The sequence below is a fragment of the Photinus pyralis genome, unplaced genomic scaffold, assembly GCF_008802855.1.
Source record: "Photinus pyralis isolate 1611_PpyrPB1 unplaced genomic scaffold, Ppyr1.3 Ppyr1.4_LG6, whole genome shotgun sequence".
Lineage (NCBI taxonomy): Eukaryota > Metazoa > Arthropoda > Insecta > Coleoptera > Lampyridae > Photinus > Photinus pyralis.
Window position 1 is genome coordinate 3,287,396 of NW_022170663.1, and position 16,596 is coordinate 3,303,991.

At 36.5% G+C, this 16,596-nt stretch overlaps 1 protein-coding gene across 6 annotated transcripts in view; it reads left to right on the forward strand.

The window, feature by feature from the left end:
• The window catches only part of LOC116173164 (ankyrin repeat domain-containing protein SOWAHB), a 118,185-nt gene extending 105,802 nt beyond the window's left edge, over positions 1–12,383 (forward strand). For 4 of the 6 annotated variants that reach the window (XM_031490470.1, XM_031490471.1, XM_031490474.1 and 1 more), the window contains 7 exons: positions 8,930–9,019; positions 9,096–9,101; positions 11,206–11,278; positions 11,328–11,417; positions 11,719–11,745; positions 11,794–11,960; positions 12,005–12,383. In XM_031490470.1, coding sequence (XP_031346330.1) covers positions 8,930–9,019; positions 9,096–9,101; positions 11,206–11,278; positions 11,328–11,417; positions 11,719–11,745; positions 11,794–11,960; positions 12,005–12,190 — 639 coding nt within the window. In that variant the 3' untranslated portion in view covers positions 12,191–12,383. Of the gene's footprint in view, positions 1–5,048; positions 5,052–8,929; positions 9,020–9,095; positions 9,102–11,205; positions 11,279–11,327; positions 11,418–11,718; positions 11,746–11,793; positions 11,961–12,004 lie in introns of all 6 variants that reach the window. The other 2 variants (XM_031490472.1, XM_031490475.1) reach the window with 1 other exon arrangement.
• Positions 12,384–16,596: the final 4,213 nt, after the last annotated feature.

Genomic DNA, 16,596 nt, shown 5'->3' on the forward strand with positions numbered 1-16,596 from the left:
CAAATGTCTAATTCCACGAACTTTGTGGGTACTACATGGCGATGGCAGCAAATAATTTTGCTTGAATCTCAATAAATAATATTAATTTAGAACGCCAGAGAAAAAGAAAATTTAAAATGCAAAGTCTTTTTATGACATTATTAATGTTGGAATCCTTTTTTTTAAACACCGACACATAAAGTAAAACACTCGTATAACTCATTTTTATGTTTTATCTTGCATACTTACGCAGGGGACGTTGTCATGACAAGAGAGATATGAAAAACATATTACGACTTGTGGTAAAATTATTACAAAGGCGCTAAACACCGGACTCCACATTAGCGTACTGGAATCTTGGCATTCATTTAATTTTTCTGAAAAAAAAGAGTAGAAAATCTCGACTTCATTCGATCATATTGTGCATTTCACTCTTGCAGATGTGCCGGATTCCGCGTAGAAAGAAACGCGACATTACTATATATCTCGTGAGTAAATGTTAAAATATATGTATGCGGTATAGTTTACTTCGCGACTGAATTGAAATTGTCATCATGCAGAGATCTGATAAGAAGTAGCTTTTAGGGGGGGCTGATACGCTGCAGGGGGCACTAACGCAGCGGGGACCCCTAAAACAAACAGCGTGCCCCCGCCTTATGACTCTTCGTAACGGATTTCCTACTGGGCACTTACTTCATACGGATATTTTAAGACTTTTTTTTTTGTTTATCGCCACTTCCAAATATGCAGATTTACAAATGAATTTGCACTGTGAAATTAATACGATACGCCTAGTTGTTTCGTAACGAAAAGAAATTCGGGATTTATGGCATTTTGATGAACTAATTTTTGTCATTATACAAAGTGTGAAGGGGAGAACTCGTATATGGGGCAATTCATGCAAACTGGATATAAAAATAATATGGCATTGTAAATTACTACGTAGCATTTTTACCAGAATCAAATTATAACGCCTTCATGGATGATACACCTCATTCAATTACAATTGTCACGTGACTTTTGCTTTGAAATATATACCATTGAGAAAATTGAAACCAGTATGATATACCGGGTGAATATTCCATAACCAAGCACAGAAACATGAGAAAAAGGTTTTTTGCTTCCCTATTAACTTAGAGGGTTTTTAATGACACCAATCAAAAGAAGATGTGCCATGTCTTAATGATGACTGCTTTTTGTAGATGCTTGAATGTGTCTTTATCTAAGCCTAAAATTTGTAAATTGTGGTGTATGGCCTTTGGTACACCTAACTTCGCTAGCACTAAGAATAATATGAACTATAACAATTGTGCCTTAAATTCCAGAGCTATTTTAGTGAATTTGCGGATGCGTTTTAGTCAAGTTGTCAGTGTTGGGGATAGCAATGACTATTATGTAAATGATTTTTGGTGTTTTCTTTATACGTGTAATGTCTGGTCTATTATTGTAAAGTTTCGTCGGTGAGTAACGTGCTATCCCTATTTTGTGGGGTTTTCAAGTATTATCTGTGGAGTGAATTTGTAGTATGATTTCTTAGAATCATAATAGAATCCTCTTAAACCTTCTTGGAAGCGAATTTGTTCCCGGAGTGCGAGAATCTTAGTACAATCCTTTTAAGATTATCTCAGCATCGTAGAATCTTGTAATTTTCCCGAAAATTTAGAAACTTCTTTGTAACCATTGTGGAGCAGTATAGAAAGCAAAAAGATGAAAAGTCTCGGGATTTCTCAATATCTAGGTGGCGCTTTTATAAAATGGCCATGGTTAATTTCGAGAGGTTCAATCTGTCACTGGTTTACGTGTGAAGTTTGATGACATTCATTTCATTCAGTTCATTCGTACAGTTATAGTTGTTCCGTACCTCAATTACAGAACGAGAATTAGAATTTTGATAGAATCTCTTTTATCTTAAAGTTTTGCTCAATCTTTTAGGGGCTTAGGGTTATCTTGGAATCTTAATCTTCTTGGAGTCTTCTTAGAACCTTTCCCTAATTTTCTTTTTGGAATCTTTTTAAATACAGATGGAGTACCAAGTAAAAAGGATTAGTGAGAACGTATAGTGGAAAGGGCCCTATTTGGGGAGAGAAACTCACAGAAAAAGAGAAGAGAGAGGAGGAGGGGTACAGATACAGACACAAGCTACGGAAAAAAGAGAAAATAACGAAATAACATTGGAGAAAGGCAACATGAAAATGATATTGTGGAATGTAGAAAGGATAGCTGGTAAAGACTCTCAATTTTGGGAGTTTGTAAGAGGATATGATGTCGTGGGAGTGGGGATGGTAAAATCATGGATAGAAGAAAAGAATTGGGATAAAATAAAGAATAGGATTCCGAATGCATACATATGGAAGAACCAATTAGGACAATATAAAGGGATAAGCAAAAGGAGGTATCAACAAACGAGAGTGATGATATACAACAGAGAAGGGATGAAGGACTTAAAAAATAATTGGGAGTAGTGGAATCCAGTCTAAAAGGGAAGATAAGAGGATCAAGAAATGAAAACACGCAAAGACGAAGGGAGATACAGTTATGGACAAGAGACACAATGGAGCTATATACTGGGAGACTAGACAAGGAGAAGAAATAGAGGAATGGAATAGGTAATATAAAGGATAATATCGAGAAAGCAATAACGTGGGAACAAATATCTGAATGGGAGGGGAGAGAAAAACATAGGGTGTACAGAAGAGAGAAATAGATAAAGTATTTTTGGTAGGTAATCAACAGAGGAAAAAAGAAAATACAGCAAGTGGGAGGAAAATCCAAGTAGAGGAATGGAAACAAGCAGGGGAAAGAGGAGACTATGGAAGAAGATTGGTAAAAAAGGAACTGGCAAAAAGGGGGGGGTAAGTGTTTTCGTTTTCATGAACTTAAAGGCAGCGTTAGACAGAGTGGGAAGGGAAAATTATGGAAGATGGGAAAATAGACAAGAAGTTGAAGGATATAGAATCAAGGAACTATATGGAGAGACAAGATTGCGGGTAAGAATAGAAGGGGGAGTCTTTAGTGTTTTGGAGATGTAAAGGAATTAGACAGTGATGGCCACTTAGCCCAACATTATTTATTCTCTACATAAGGGAAATGGAAAAAGTATTAAGACAAGCCCAATGTGTAGGGATCGAGGTAGAACAGATGAAGGAAATGATGGGAAAATGGAAATGGATTGGGACACGGAAGAAATGGAGTTAAATGTACAAAAGTCGAGGAAGATGAGATTTGGGAAGGGAGATGAAAGGAAATATTTAGGGTAAATGCGCAAAAAAGAGAACTAAGGAAAAATGGGGTTGTGGCGATGAGACAGGTGTGGGGAATAGGAGAGAGAGGTTTCAAAAACAATTTCAGAACAAGAAATATGCAATGGAGACAGGGATGCTCAACTACGAAGCGGAGATTTGGGGATGGAAGGAATGGGATAAACTGGAAGGAACACAAAGAAGGTATAATTATAATGAATGGGTATGGGCGCTAAACGAAAGGAACCCCAAATTGGAAAAAACAAAACTGCAGAAGGTAGGGATAGCGTCGGGACGCAAGACGGTAAGCTTGAAGGAAAGGAGTGAAAAAGAAAGCGAATTGGTAAAAGAATGCTTGACAACGACTTCAACGAGGAAGAACGCAAAAGGAATGTGAGAAAAGAAGAAAACATTATCAAAGAAATGGATACGGACGGTCTGGCGTCGAAAAGAGGAGAGTAGCAGGTGAAAAAAGGAAAAATGAGCTGACAAAAAGGAACATGGATGCACAGACACAACAACAGAGGGTGAGGATAAAGAGCGCACGAGAAAGTAGTAGTTACAACGATCTAATAGAGTGGTTACCAAAATATATTTATGGGAAGAAATAAAAAATATTAAAGTAATTGCGAGATTCAGATGAGGGATAGAGAAATCGGACTAAGAAGAAGAAAGAAAATGTAGAATATGTGGAGAGGAAGAAGGGAACACATAAGTATTAGGGTGAAAAGGACAAGGAGAAGCAGGAGTGCGGTGCAGCTGGAAGAGGTGAGAAGTGGATGAGGGGGGCACCAAAAAAACGAGAACAATCGTATTTTTGGTAATTAATTGTAAAAAGTTTTGCCATTTTGCCGTCTAATTAAGATTGATTTATTGATTACCGGTCGAGTTACCGGTCGTTACCTTGTAAAACCTTATTACAAAATGCACCAAAAACAATTTTATTTATTATTAAAGCGTTTTTTCAAAAATACACGCTAAATAGATCCTTCCAGGACCAAATAGCAGTAAATTTTCGGAAAACAACGATTATTAACTCAAAATGATGCCCCGCCAGAACCAAAAACTGTTTGACTGCGTTCTTTCAGTTCATTTGATTATATTACTGTGACTAATGTAGCAGGACCATTAAGGATGGGTCCAGGTAAAGCTGGAATTTCACCTTCCTTATCCTTGTAATAGCTTATGTGGGTATCCTAATTAATTTCTGCTGGAAATACTACGACAATAAAAATCTTCCAACACTCCGTTTGGTATGGAGTGCTGAGGGCAGATTTGGTAGGTTCTTCTACCGTAGGCCGCCGATCTGTGCTAAAAAAATTTGGCAGAACTGCTCAAATGAGCTGTATTTGAACCCCTAGGTACTCTTCCCGAAGGAATAGCAGTAGGTCAGATAAAGCTCGTATCCACCTTCCACTATATCCCTGTGGCAATAGTAATAGACAATATAATAGACAATTTAATCAGCAGAACTTTCTAAACGCATTTTTTACAAATATTCGATGCAGCTTATGAAACGGGTGTCGTTATTGGCATTTGCATAATGACGATGATAACATATTAACGGTTCCCAGCTGCGCACCCGTTGGCAATTAATATCGCGCGTCCGACAGATCGTCCAAGATATCAAACACGGCCGTTTTGTTCAATTAGTTCAAGGTATGAATCGCGGCCGCGAGTCTGTCACCTCACCTGGACCCCCTTAATACCTCACCTGCTCGCATTTTCTTTTAAAATTACTTTCGATATTAATTGATTTTTGTTCTCTTTTCTTTTTCATATCGATCCGTAATTGGCGACCGAACATCCGATGGACGATCGATACTGCAGTATGTAAGTACCAATTTACTAAAATATAGATTTCGACATCCGCAATTAGCCGCTAAACTTCTGTGCAAATTGACTTTTCAATACTTCTTTGTGTTAATAATGATGGAAACAAGCGGAAGTTCCTACGCCGTTTTAAGTGTTTGTCTTGTTTTCAGATTACTGGAACGACCTACACAATCCCTTACTCGCATTTTATCAGATTGTAACAGACGTTACTAACAGATTTTACTCTTGGCATGCTTTAAATTCTTGTTTAAATTTAGTACTCGTTCTCTTGACACTTAGACTTGAATACATAATTATATGTAGTATGCCAGACAATTGCCTCAATGGCTTCATTTGTAGGGTGAGATTCAATTGTTGGGGGAAGTTCTAGTAAATTAATTTTCGTCTATTTTAGGTTAATAAGAGAACGTGTTCCAATAAATCACATTTTTTGGCAGTCTTATTGAACGAAAAATGATTGTTGAACTTGAACCTTCTTATTGCGCTAACACTTCAAATGAGGGACAAAAAAAGTCAATTGGAATGTTTAGCAAAGTGATCGATCAATCTTCAGTTTAATGGTTTTCAGAACACTTTCTCGGCAAGACTTCAAAATCTGTTAAAACAGTACCTAAGCCAAGGGTCTTTAGTCCATTTGCATTTTTCATGCAACGAGTGCCCATGTGCGAGCCATAAAAATTGTAGATGGGGGTAGAACCTTGTTATCAAATTTTTATTTTGTGTCACAGTTACAGGTGTGGTACAGTTTTACGCCTGTAGTTAAATTGCCCCTTTTTTTTAGTAAGTTTTATGTTGCATCGGCTCACTTTCTGTTCTTGAATTAGCAGAGGTTCTATCATATTCTATTCATAAGGGAAGCCCCACCAGGCAGCACTTAGGCGCCCACTCTGCCTACCCTCTTTCTTTAGCAACTAGGTTCAGACCCCGTCCATCTCAATAAAGGATAGGACCCTGTTTAGACTAAGTGGCTTCACCTTTGCTGGTTCCAAATAACTGTCCCCGAGTAGCTGATGTCTGTCTTTGTTCAAAGTGTCACAGTGACAGACAACATGCTCCACAGTTTCATCTGCCCGATATAGGTGTACCCATGCCCGTTCCTCTTTCCTTTAGGGACCCGTCTGTAAACCGCACGAGCACCTCAGGTTTGAGGAACGGGCAATCTGAGTTCAACCATTGGTCCGCGTCCGAGAGAGTGACCTCATAACTCTTCGGTCTTAGTAAGACAACCGGGATCCCTTCTTGTAAGAAGCCAAGAGGGGATCGGATCTGAAGGTTTCCTTTTAGATCCGCCTGTGCCCAAGACTGCCTCAATCCTTCCACTTGTCCCAATCATTTAGCCGTATGGACGACTTCCAAGTATCTGCATTCCCTGCTAAGTATAAAGGCTCTAGTCCCAGAAGTGCTCCCATGACCAAAGTGGGCGTTGTTTTCATGACTACTTTCTGTAGGTCGCCCTGTACATGGCAGACCACCATACAACTGCATCGTACACTATTAATAAAAGCCAATATACCAGCCGAGGGTTCAACAATTGCGCGGAGTAACTTAATGCCTTGAAGATAAGATTTTTCGATAGAGTGCTTTTGTATTATGATATGGTTTAATATTCTCCACATTTTAAAAATATTTGGAATTATACAGGGTGCGCCCACAAAGTAGGGCGCCCAAATGGTACATTTTTTTAAATAGAACCCCCTGTATTTGAATGCATTTTTGAATTCTACGTGTAATTGTACGTCTTTTTATTATATGGTTAATATCCGAAAAGCTAGTAGTTTTAAAGATAATTCGATTTTTAAGAAAAATTGGGCATTTGCAAGCGTCAGTATATATTGACAAAATTATTACTTAAATTTTGATTCCAGATTTTATATCTTATCCTGGGTTAAGTAAAAGTCAAATAAATACATCTACTATGAAACATTAAAAATATAGCTTACAGGGTGTCTTTTTTGGTAGGTCCAAAGTTACAAAACTTCATATTAAAAAATCTCACTGTTCTTAAATGGAACACCCTGTATATTTTTCTGTCATCATTTAGCTCCTCCAAAAACCTTCAACTTTTGATAATAATGTGCTACTTATACCTATCTCTGATAGTTTTCGAAATATCTTGGTTTTCCTGGGTTTTATATTCAAATCTTAAATAAGTTATATGTAATTTACATAATAGTGAGGGGGCCATGCAAAAAAAGGCAATTAAAATATTCAAAATTATTTAGAAAAAAAGTAGTTAGTGAAAATACAATTTTCAAATTCTAGAAAATAGGAACCTAAGGGTATTAGGTTTGGTTATGTGAGACATGGGTTGCTGCCTGTAATTGTACTATTGAATATGTTTTTCTCTTCCTTTCCATTTATAATTTTTCTTCCTTTTTTTACAATTTTCAACCCTTTTCCCATTTTATCTTTGGTCTTTAACTTAACTGCTCTTCTTCTACTGGTTCTTTTTCGTTTGATTCTTTTTTGAAATTTTTATAATTTTTTTACGTCTTTATCTTCATGCTTCTTTCTCTGGGACAGATTTCAAATCCTCTTGAAATTTCAAGTTTGTCTCTTGTGCTTTGGCTCAATTTTCCTCTCTTGTTCCAGATACTGACTTCATCAGCTTCTCTACCCCCTCCTTGTAATTTAAATCGATCTTCTTTATTCTGTAGTTCTCGTTTTGATTTTTTTATTTGAATAGGGAATGGTTCCTTTTGGTAGATCTAACATTGTTTTTTCAAAATTACGTTTTTCTTTGTTATCTTTCTCATCCTTCCCGTCTCTGAAGCTTGAAATTAAATTCCCACGTCTGAAGAAAATCTTGTATTTTCTTTTTTACTCCTATTTCATTCGTAATTTCCGCTTCACTCCTCTGCCTCAGCTTCCGGTCCTACCGCGCCAATTGTACCTTTAATTGTTTTCTTATTCCAATGTACCACTATATTCTTCTCTCCCTTGGATTTCTTCTTCCACCTGGTTGTTGACTTCATGTCGACCTCGATCTTTTCTACCAATTGAATTTGATCCGCTCTAATTTCTAGTCTCACCTCTTTCATCCTCTTCATACTCCCGTCATCATTCTAGTCGCTGTAAATCTTGGTTTTCCTGACTGAATTGTTCGTACAGCTTTCCGCAAACCTGACCTTAATCCCATAAAATTTTTTAAAACTTGTTCAGCATGTGATTCTGGTTTTTAGGATGATAATTCGATCCCACGTTGGACGCCAATTTGTAATGGTTGCCCTTACAAATGTTATTTTTCGGAGTTCTCATAAGAATTCTTCAAAACTACGATCACCGAACCAAAACACATTTTACCAACTTCTAATTGTAGAAAAATTGAAATACGAGAGTTTTAGGAAGCAAATTGTAGTTCATCTTTGCATTTCTAGCGATTTTTCCAGGTACCTGGAGAATAATTAAAATTCTTGGACAATCTCGAATTTCTCGACTCAAAAAGAGAAATAGTTTGTCCTTTGGAACCTAGCGTTTTTAAAAATTCATTTTGTCCTAAAATAGGTATATTTCATTTTGTTCCGTGGGAAATTCACCACAAAACATTAGATTATGTGATGATGTTCTCAGGGAAAAGAAGTTTTTCGGTTTTTGGAAAATTCTATCTTTTACAATTGTGGATTAGTTTTTCATTTTGGCTTAAAAATATGCGAAAAATTTCAAAAACTGACGTACATTGCGAGCGAACGATATTTTTAGTGGTTGCAATGTATTGCAAATTTACGATGAAATTTAAAGGCATATAATTGTCAATAGTAAAAACAGAATTAAACTTAGCTAGTCGTAAATTTCGCTTGGAACGTCTCATTAATGGGACAGCGGCAGTTTAAATTATACTTTCTATACTAAGTAAACTAATACTAATTTTGTTTTAGACCGTACTTCACTGGGGCGCCAAACATGGAAATGAAGACATCATTAAACTTTTCGCGGGGAAGTACAAGGCGGACGTTAATTCCAGAACCGTAAGAATTTTTTTTCACTTAATCTTACCGCTTGACATTTTTCTGTTTTCGGTACTTCTCGGGGAATGGATCACAGAATGGGGTAAGTTGTCATTTTTTGGTTACTACGGTATGCAAGTCGCATAATTCCGGTAGCTGGTGCCGTGCCGTCATAAGGACCTAAGCAAGGATAGTCTGGTCATTGTGGCGGCGGCGCATGCCGGGCATTCCTTATACGGTTAGATATGACATCTCAGATTAACTTTAATATAGCAGATAACGGCTTATTTATGACGTTTACATTTGTAGACCTTTCGGTAACAGACTTATTAATGTTTATCGGTTTCGCTTTTCAAAATTTATGTGCCGAAAATCCGTCGAATAGAAAGGATGATGGGTAACGGTAATCCTTGACCTGTATATTAAGTGTGTTTTCCTTTTCATTCAGTTTACGAATGCACGTTTTACAATTTAATATTCATCAAGCTGGATCCAAACTATGACCAAAGTAAGTATTATAGGTGATGATTTTGGACGCCAGGTTCCTACTTTACTTAGCTCGAATAGCAGTAAACAAATTTTTAGCTACCAATAATTGCTTGATATTGGTTAATATCATTCGTACAGGTTTTTAAAATAAAGTGACTGTCATTTTTCATGATCTTCGAAAAGCAGGCTAATTTTCACACGAATTAAAAATTTACAATTTGATGAGTTCGATTATTTATTTTAGTCCATATATTTTTTACAAAAAAATTAGTTACCGGTTCAAACCGGGTTTAAACAACTGAATTTTTCCACGGATGAAATGACGGGGTTTGAAAGGGGTGAAAACTGGTATTTTGCAATTTGTGGCAAAACTATTAATTTTAGGCGAAAATATTCACTTATAATAATTGCACAAGAGGTTTGTATTTTATCGAGGAAATTTGGGTTGTTAAGGTAATGAAAATCTGTTGCCTAGCAATTAAACTAGAAAAACTAATAAAAATGCGACACCGAAGATGGTGGAGCCGTGGAGCAATTGCTAAAAGGAAACTGTGAGTTACACCAAGATCAATATTCGAAAGAACAATCTCACTATTATAATTCTAGGACCAGAAAAATTCTATACTTTATGCATATTTTTTCGAGAAAACTCAAAAAATTTCAAATCCAAACCTAATGCTCTCGTTACAAAGTAGCCGCTTTCGTAAGATCGAAGTTGGGTAAAAATAACACTAGCAATTGGTTTTGAGTTTTGATAATAAAAAAATCGAATAAGTAATAAGAGCCAAAATCGTGTGTTTGACTGTTAGCTGGAAAAAGGTTCAATTTGTGATATCCACATGAGATTTTTTCTTCTTTCTTTATGTACCAAATTTTAACCAGGAGACATTCTCAGACGTGATTACGTAACTCGTGAGTCGTGATGACGTAAATGTTGGAGCGGCTGCTCGGATTCTCGTGATGTAAACCGGCAATTAAATTAATAGAAGTTTTTCTCAAAATTTGTTCATGATCTCTATCAGCAGAAAGACACGAGAAAAAATCTCATGCTTGTTCTTAATAATTAGTTTGCAAGTTAATAATGTGATTGGAAAGGGGTTGTAGACTCGGCTGTCTCGTATACATCCCATTTCACCTTGCCGATTTGTTTCATAAATTAATATTGCATCAAGATACAGCATATTGGCGTTTGTTGTGTTAGAAATATACTTAAAACAAAATATTGGTGTAATATCAAATATAGAAAAACAACAGGGAATGCAAATATTTGATGGTTCAGGAAGAACAGATAAAAATTATTAATTAAATTTGAACATTAATCTGTGTTTGAAGTCAAAATTTCTTGTTTTAATTTGAGAAAAACTACCCAAGAAAATCACAGCGGGAAGCCACCAAAAAAGCTCCTGACGGCTTTGATAACGCTAAGTAAACCCGTTAAAACGACGAGGGTGACGGTGGCGGCTAGAACTGATTACTCCAAGCATTACTGCGCGTGATGAGCTTAAGCTGTAAAGGTACCAAGAGAAATGAATAGGCATAGGGGTGGCTAGAAGGCTCTTATAGCGCACCGAATCGCATGGTGCTGTCCTTTGCAACTTTTCTTGTCATCAGTCTGTCCCATCTACAGCAATCAGAACCTTTGAAGGGTAATTGTGCCCTTTTTAACACCCTCTCTTATCTTAGATGTTACATTTCACAAATCAAACTCAATCTTTCAGGGCTACACACCTTTACACATGGCCGTTCAATTTGGACATAGCAAAGTGTTCAATCTCCTAGTGGAAGTCTACCGTAAGTGCCCGCATCAATCCACCGAGCGTCAATATTCGCCATATTTCAGATGCCGATCCCGACGTGAGAGATTTCAGCGGACGAATGCCGGAACAATATAAGATATCTGAAACGCAAAACTCCAACAAAGACACTTACAGTGAGTACCGTAGGCCGGGTAAACCTGGTGAATACCGTATTCCGGGTAAACACACAAAGCATCAAAGTTTCCTTCGCAAAAATTTCAATCCTAGTCAACGTCGGGCCAAATCCACGCACGAAGTAGCCGTAGAGACAACAACTAATCACACTACCTCTCACGCTTGAAATGGTTCTTAGTGCATGATGGATTTTTTTGCATGTTACCTTTTAGTTACTTGAATTGTAGAAAGTGCATGAGTTTTGTTGTAATTTGCATGAATAAAGCGCTTCGGTTACTATCTATTTTATTTTAATTGCAGAAATCAAATCCAGGAAGAAGTTGGCAGGTAAAGACTCAATTTGCTGCTAGTTTTTGATTGTAAGTGTCATTTTAGATAAGGACTTGAGATTTCTGCGAATTGGCTCGCTAAATGTAAGGGTGAAGAGGACTACTGAGGCTTTTAGCAACTTTCTTGGTGTCGGTGGTGGCTCATCAATCAATCCCACCGATCTATCAGGTAAAGTGTATAAGAGCTGGGGATCTGCTGATAATTTATCACAGGTTTGTCTGATTCTGCTTGGTGCCATGTTATGCGTTTGTTTTAGGATAATCTCATGCCAGCCCCCAAAAATTACGCTGGAAAGCGGAAGATGAAGAAGTCTGAAAGCACCGGCGTGTGTAGTACGCCAGGTACGCCGAGTCAAGTACCACGTGGGCTACGGTCTAGGAATTCGTTACAAGATTCTGACTCTGATACGGCAGCTGGCTTTGACTCTCAATGGAAAAACTAAAATAATTGAAATTGTTGCAGCTTGTACTTAAAAATTGAGTATTTTTCATTACATTCCATTTTTGGTTTATTTATTCAAAGACAAGATAATTTCCAGGGGAAGCCTGCATATGATTAAAAATTCTCAAAGAGAGAATTGCATTCGAGATGGCTTTGACAAAATTTTATTTTCTGAATAAATCTTTGAAAACTCAGGTGTACTTTCTTTACAAAGTTCTGATTTTTATAGGTCACCAGCTTTAGCGCCCAATAAAAAACTAAAATAATCATTTTGCCACTGTGTATTTATTTTGATTATACCCTTTTTGCCTCATTTAATCAAAGGTAAGACAACGTTCATTCCGTAAGAGAATTAATTCTAGTGCCAGTACATTTAAATTTTGCCCCTTGTTTTCAGGGGAAACCTGTAGCTGATTGTACATTTCTGTCAATTACTTGCCATTGTAGCTGCTATTACATTAGAGATGGCATTGGTAGGGTCAATTTTAAATTTACGTACGACCCTCCAGACCTAATTTTATAATTTTCATCATATTGGTACTTTACCTACAATAACATGAAGGCAATTATTAATTTAGTTTAGACAATAAACTATAAGTTGCATCGATTGTGGTGTACAATTGTCATGCACAAATAAGCTCGACTTTTGAGCGAATTCGATCAGTACATTACCTGCCCTTACTTAAGCTATCCACCAGTAGATGCCACAACATGTATCATTTAGATTGAGCTTTACACTTTTTCTCTAGGATTTTCCTCTCCATTTAAGGAATTAAAAAGTTAAAGGAGCAACAAGTACCTATACTGCCTATTCAATTGTTACTTATTCTTGCAAGCAGTACTTACCGTTATTTAGCATCCCTTGATAGTGGTTTACATTCTTTCATAAGTCTAAAATTCCTTAGTTCGCGTATGTGTAATCTTTATTAATCTGTAGCTATGTGTTTTAAAACAATGGGGGAGAAAAGTATAAAAATGCAAGAACATATACATCCAATATGAAACCGCACAATTCCAACTATTTTTACATAATATTAATAATACCTACATTCATTTAGAGGTACCTACTCATTCACAATACATGACTATAAATAAGCACTCTACTGTCAACACAAAAAATGTGCTATAAGGTACTCAAATCCTCACCTCAAGTTTTCGCCAAGTTCCTGTTAAATCTTCGAGTTTACGTCTGCTTCTTTCCCTCAATTTTTTTCAGGCTGATCTCGAGTTCTCTCGAAGATTTATCTCAAGTCCCTCAAAAGCTCTCCCCATGTTACTTCTTAATTACTCTACAGTTCCTCTAAAACTCACTTCGTGTTTCTCATAAGTTTCGATCAAGGTTCCAACAAATTTTGCTAAAAACTTCTACCCTCTAACTCCAATGAAACTCTTCTGTTTAAGTTCCTAATCCTCATTAATTTCCTAATCCTCATTAAGTTCAAGTCAAGTTCATTCCTAGTATTTCAGACGTATCTACTTCTCCCCAGTGAAGATAATCCAGATTGCTATTGTTTTAAACTGTAATTGCATTTAATCAGTACCACTGTCATAATAAAATGTTTGAATTTAACGCGCTCTAATAAACTTTCACGAAGTCCATCGACTCCGGAATTAGGGTTGTTAATTTTGGTGGTGGTGCAATGGTTCAAAATAATCGTTTTCGACCAACGTGTTCTGTTCGTTGCGGCCCTTTGCGCCATCGTAGGTACCCGGCTAGTGCCCGAGTACCCGCGCTTTCCAACGAAATTGATTCAGTCAAGTAAATCCTGGGTTGGTGAACCTAAGTTGTTTAAATATATGTCTTTTAAATCATGTCAGAGTCATCTGCTGGGCTCAGTGCAATTCCAATCTCAAAAATTACCAATGTCATTAAAGGCCGAAAAAACTGCCTCAACAAGAAGTTTTGTTACTGTTATGGTTCGTTGCTCTGATTTTTGCTCCTCGCTAAAGTAAAAATTTATTCATGTTTTATTTGCAATAGGGGTACATAAGGTAACTCCGCTGCACTAAGGGCCGCATTATTTGTTGAAAAGGACATTTTTCATAAAGGTCTAGCTATATTTAACAGGACTGATTTTTTTTACTCGTTTGGTTGTAGATTGAACATTTGAAGTGGAGAGGCAACCATTGACAAAGAGACAGTTCTCTGTGCCTTTGTATGTTGGTAATTCCCACTTATATCCAAATAATAATTCCTATTTCGGGAAGTAAAATTTTGCTCTCACACGGAACAAAACTTTCCCATTTCTTCTTTCTTGGACCTTGTATCGTCTATGACTCTGAAATTCGCAACTATTTCTTAAGAGGCGATTGCGGGGGTATTGTAAATTTATGGAGTGCTCCCTACTTAGATGCCACAGACCGCTTCCTTCACAAAAAGATTCTGAACACTACGAGATTTGGTGGTTTTACGATCTGAAAATTCTTGATCGAACCACAAAAGTGGTGATTAGGGTCAAACTGACTTTATGAAATTTTTGAAATAAACTGAACCTTCCGCAGTATTCTAAATTGCAATTTTTCCAATTACAATTTTACAAAAAAAATAGCATAGGTACATTGCATTTTTATTCTTCCGCACTATTTTATTTTTGTTCAGATATCAAATAGTAATAGTCTTTTCACTCACACGTCCTTGTAAATGTGGAATTTTGATGCTGGGTATTGGGAAATGGGGTATCAAACGACGTAGATTTTTATGTATAGATTTCGGAATCCGACGTGAAACGAATATGATACCATTGAATTTATAAAAATTCAATGATGATACTATATTCTTTCGATAGATCATGAAAAAATATGTTGGTATGCAAATAACCGATTTTCGTAAAACAGCCTGTATAATTTGCAAATATTTGCTGTGCCTTCTGTTCCTGCTAATGTTCACATCTTCCATTTTTCTAATAAGATGCCACTTTTCATTATCGACGCCATGTATTTATGAGTTCGTCGCTTAGATTCGTGCAGTTTTTTCCCACGGATTTCATGTTTCAGATACCCTCCCCCTATCCTCGCAAATCCCATCATTTTGGTCTCCCTCTTCTTCCTTATTAGGTCGATCTCGACGTCGTGTGTCCTGCTCTATCTTTAATTGTATGTTCTGCTGCTACTATAATTGCTCCATTTTTGCATGTTTTCTTTTAAAATGTCCTATCCATAAATCTTTGAATTTTTTAAAATCTTTTCAATCTTCTTGAATCAAGATTGAATTTTTTTATTGTTAAGACAAGGTGTTCTCTTTAAAAAATGAGGTTACGTCCGATAACTTTTTTACCAAACCTCGTATAGCTATTTTGTTACTGTTCTTATTTCTTTATTTATTACTAATACCAATTCCTATTCTAACCTATTCAAACAATGCTGCGATTAAAAAGTGGAACAGATTTGGAAGCATACCCTAAATTACGCGCGTTTGTGAAAGCTTCAACCAAAGGATAGGTACAAGCCAAAAAAATCTTCTGCATTTACAGAAAGTACAATTCTACTCTTCTGCAATTTCCAAACAGACCAAAAATGGCAATGGTCTACAATCATATTAGTTTAATGACACACCTTTGAAACATTGAAATCGTACCTTCGGTTACGTGACGCTAGCAGGTATCTTGAAATTAATAAAAATGCTAGAGTGCACCTTAATTAAGCGTTTTCAACACAAATTTGCCGAAGAATCCCTAAATTTTACACAATCTTAATTAAAAGTTCACTTTCGTTTCAATTTTGATGATTACGCTTCCATTTTTTTGTTTTTCTGGAAAAAGTGGAATTGTTTGGAGCAACTAGTAGGTATACTTTGCCATTTTGTGCATTTCCTAGTTTTGTTAAGGCGAAGATAAAAGTAGGTACAATTTAACTGGTTTTCCATTGCGTCTAGTCAACTACAAAATAGCGTTTGTAAATATGATCGTTTTTGCTATAACACTCACTTCGTGTTAAAACAATCACTTCTCCATAATCGTTTACATTAAAAACCAATGTTTTAATATACCTACTATTATAAAACTGAGATGAATTGAGCGAAGAAAACCATAAAAGGACCAATTGGGAAAATAGTCACCATTTTAAATATTGGTGCGATGCGTGGTTTCCTGGCGTCTGAAATTGCATGTTCTAAATGCAGGTATACCTACTACATTTTTTATTAAACAAAACGATACAGACATTAAGTTGAAGTGTACAGACCGACACTGAAGCAATTCATAATTGGTTCAAGAGGTTGTAGTCTGCACGTGCTACAGAAAATTGCAAACAAGAGCTCGCACCTTGCGTATATATACCCATAAAAATGTCATTCTCGTAAACGCCACGTTTTTTAAACATATCTAAAAGTAAAAGATGATTTAAGAGGTTCTAGAATTCGTGCTTGCAGTCGTAAAAAATTTTTCTTTCGTCGGTTTAATCAAAATGCGG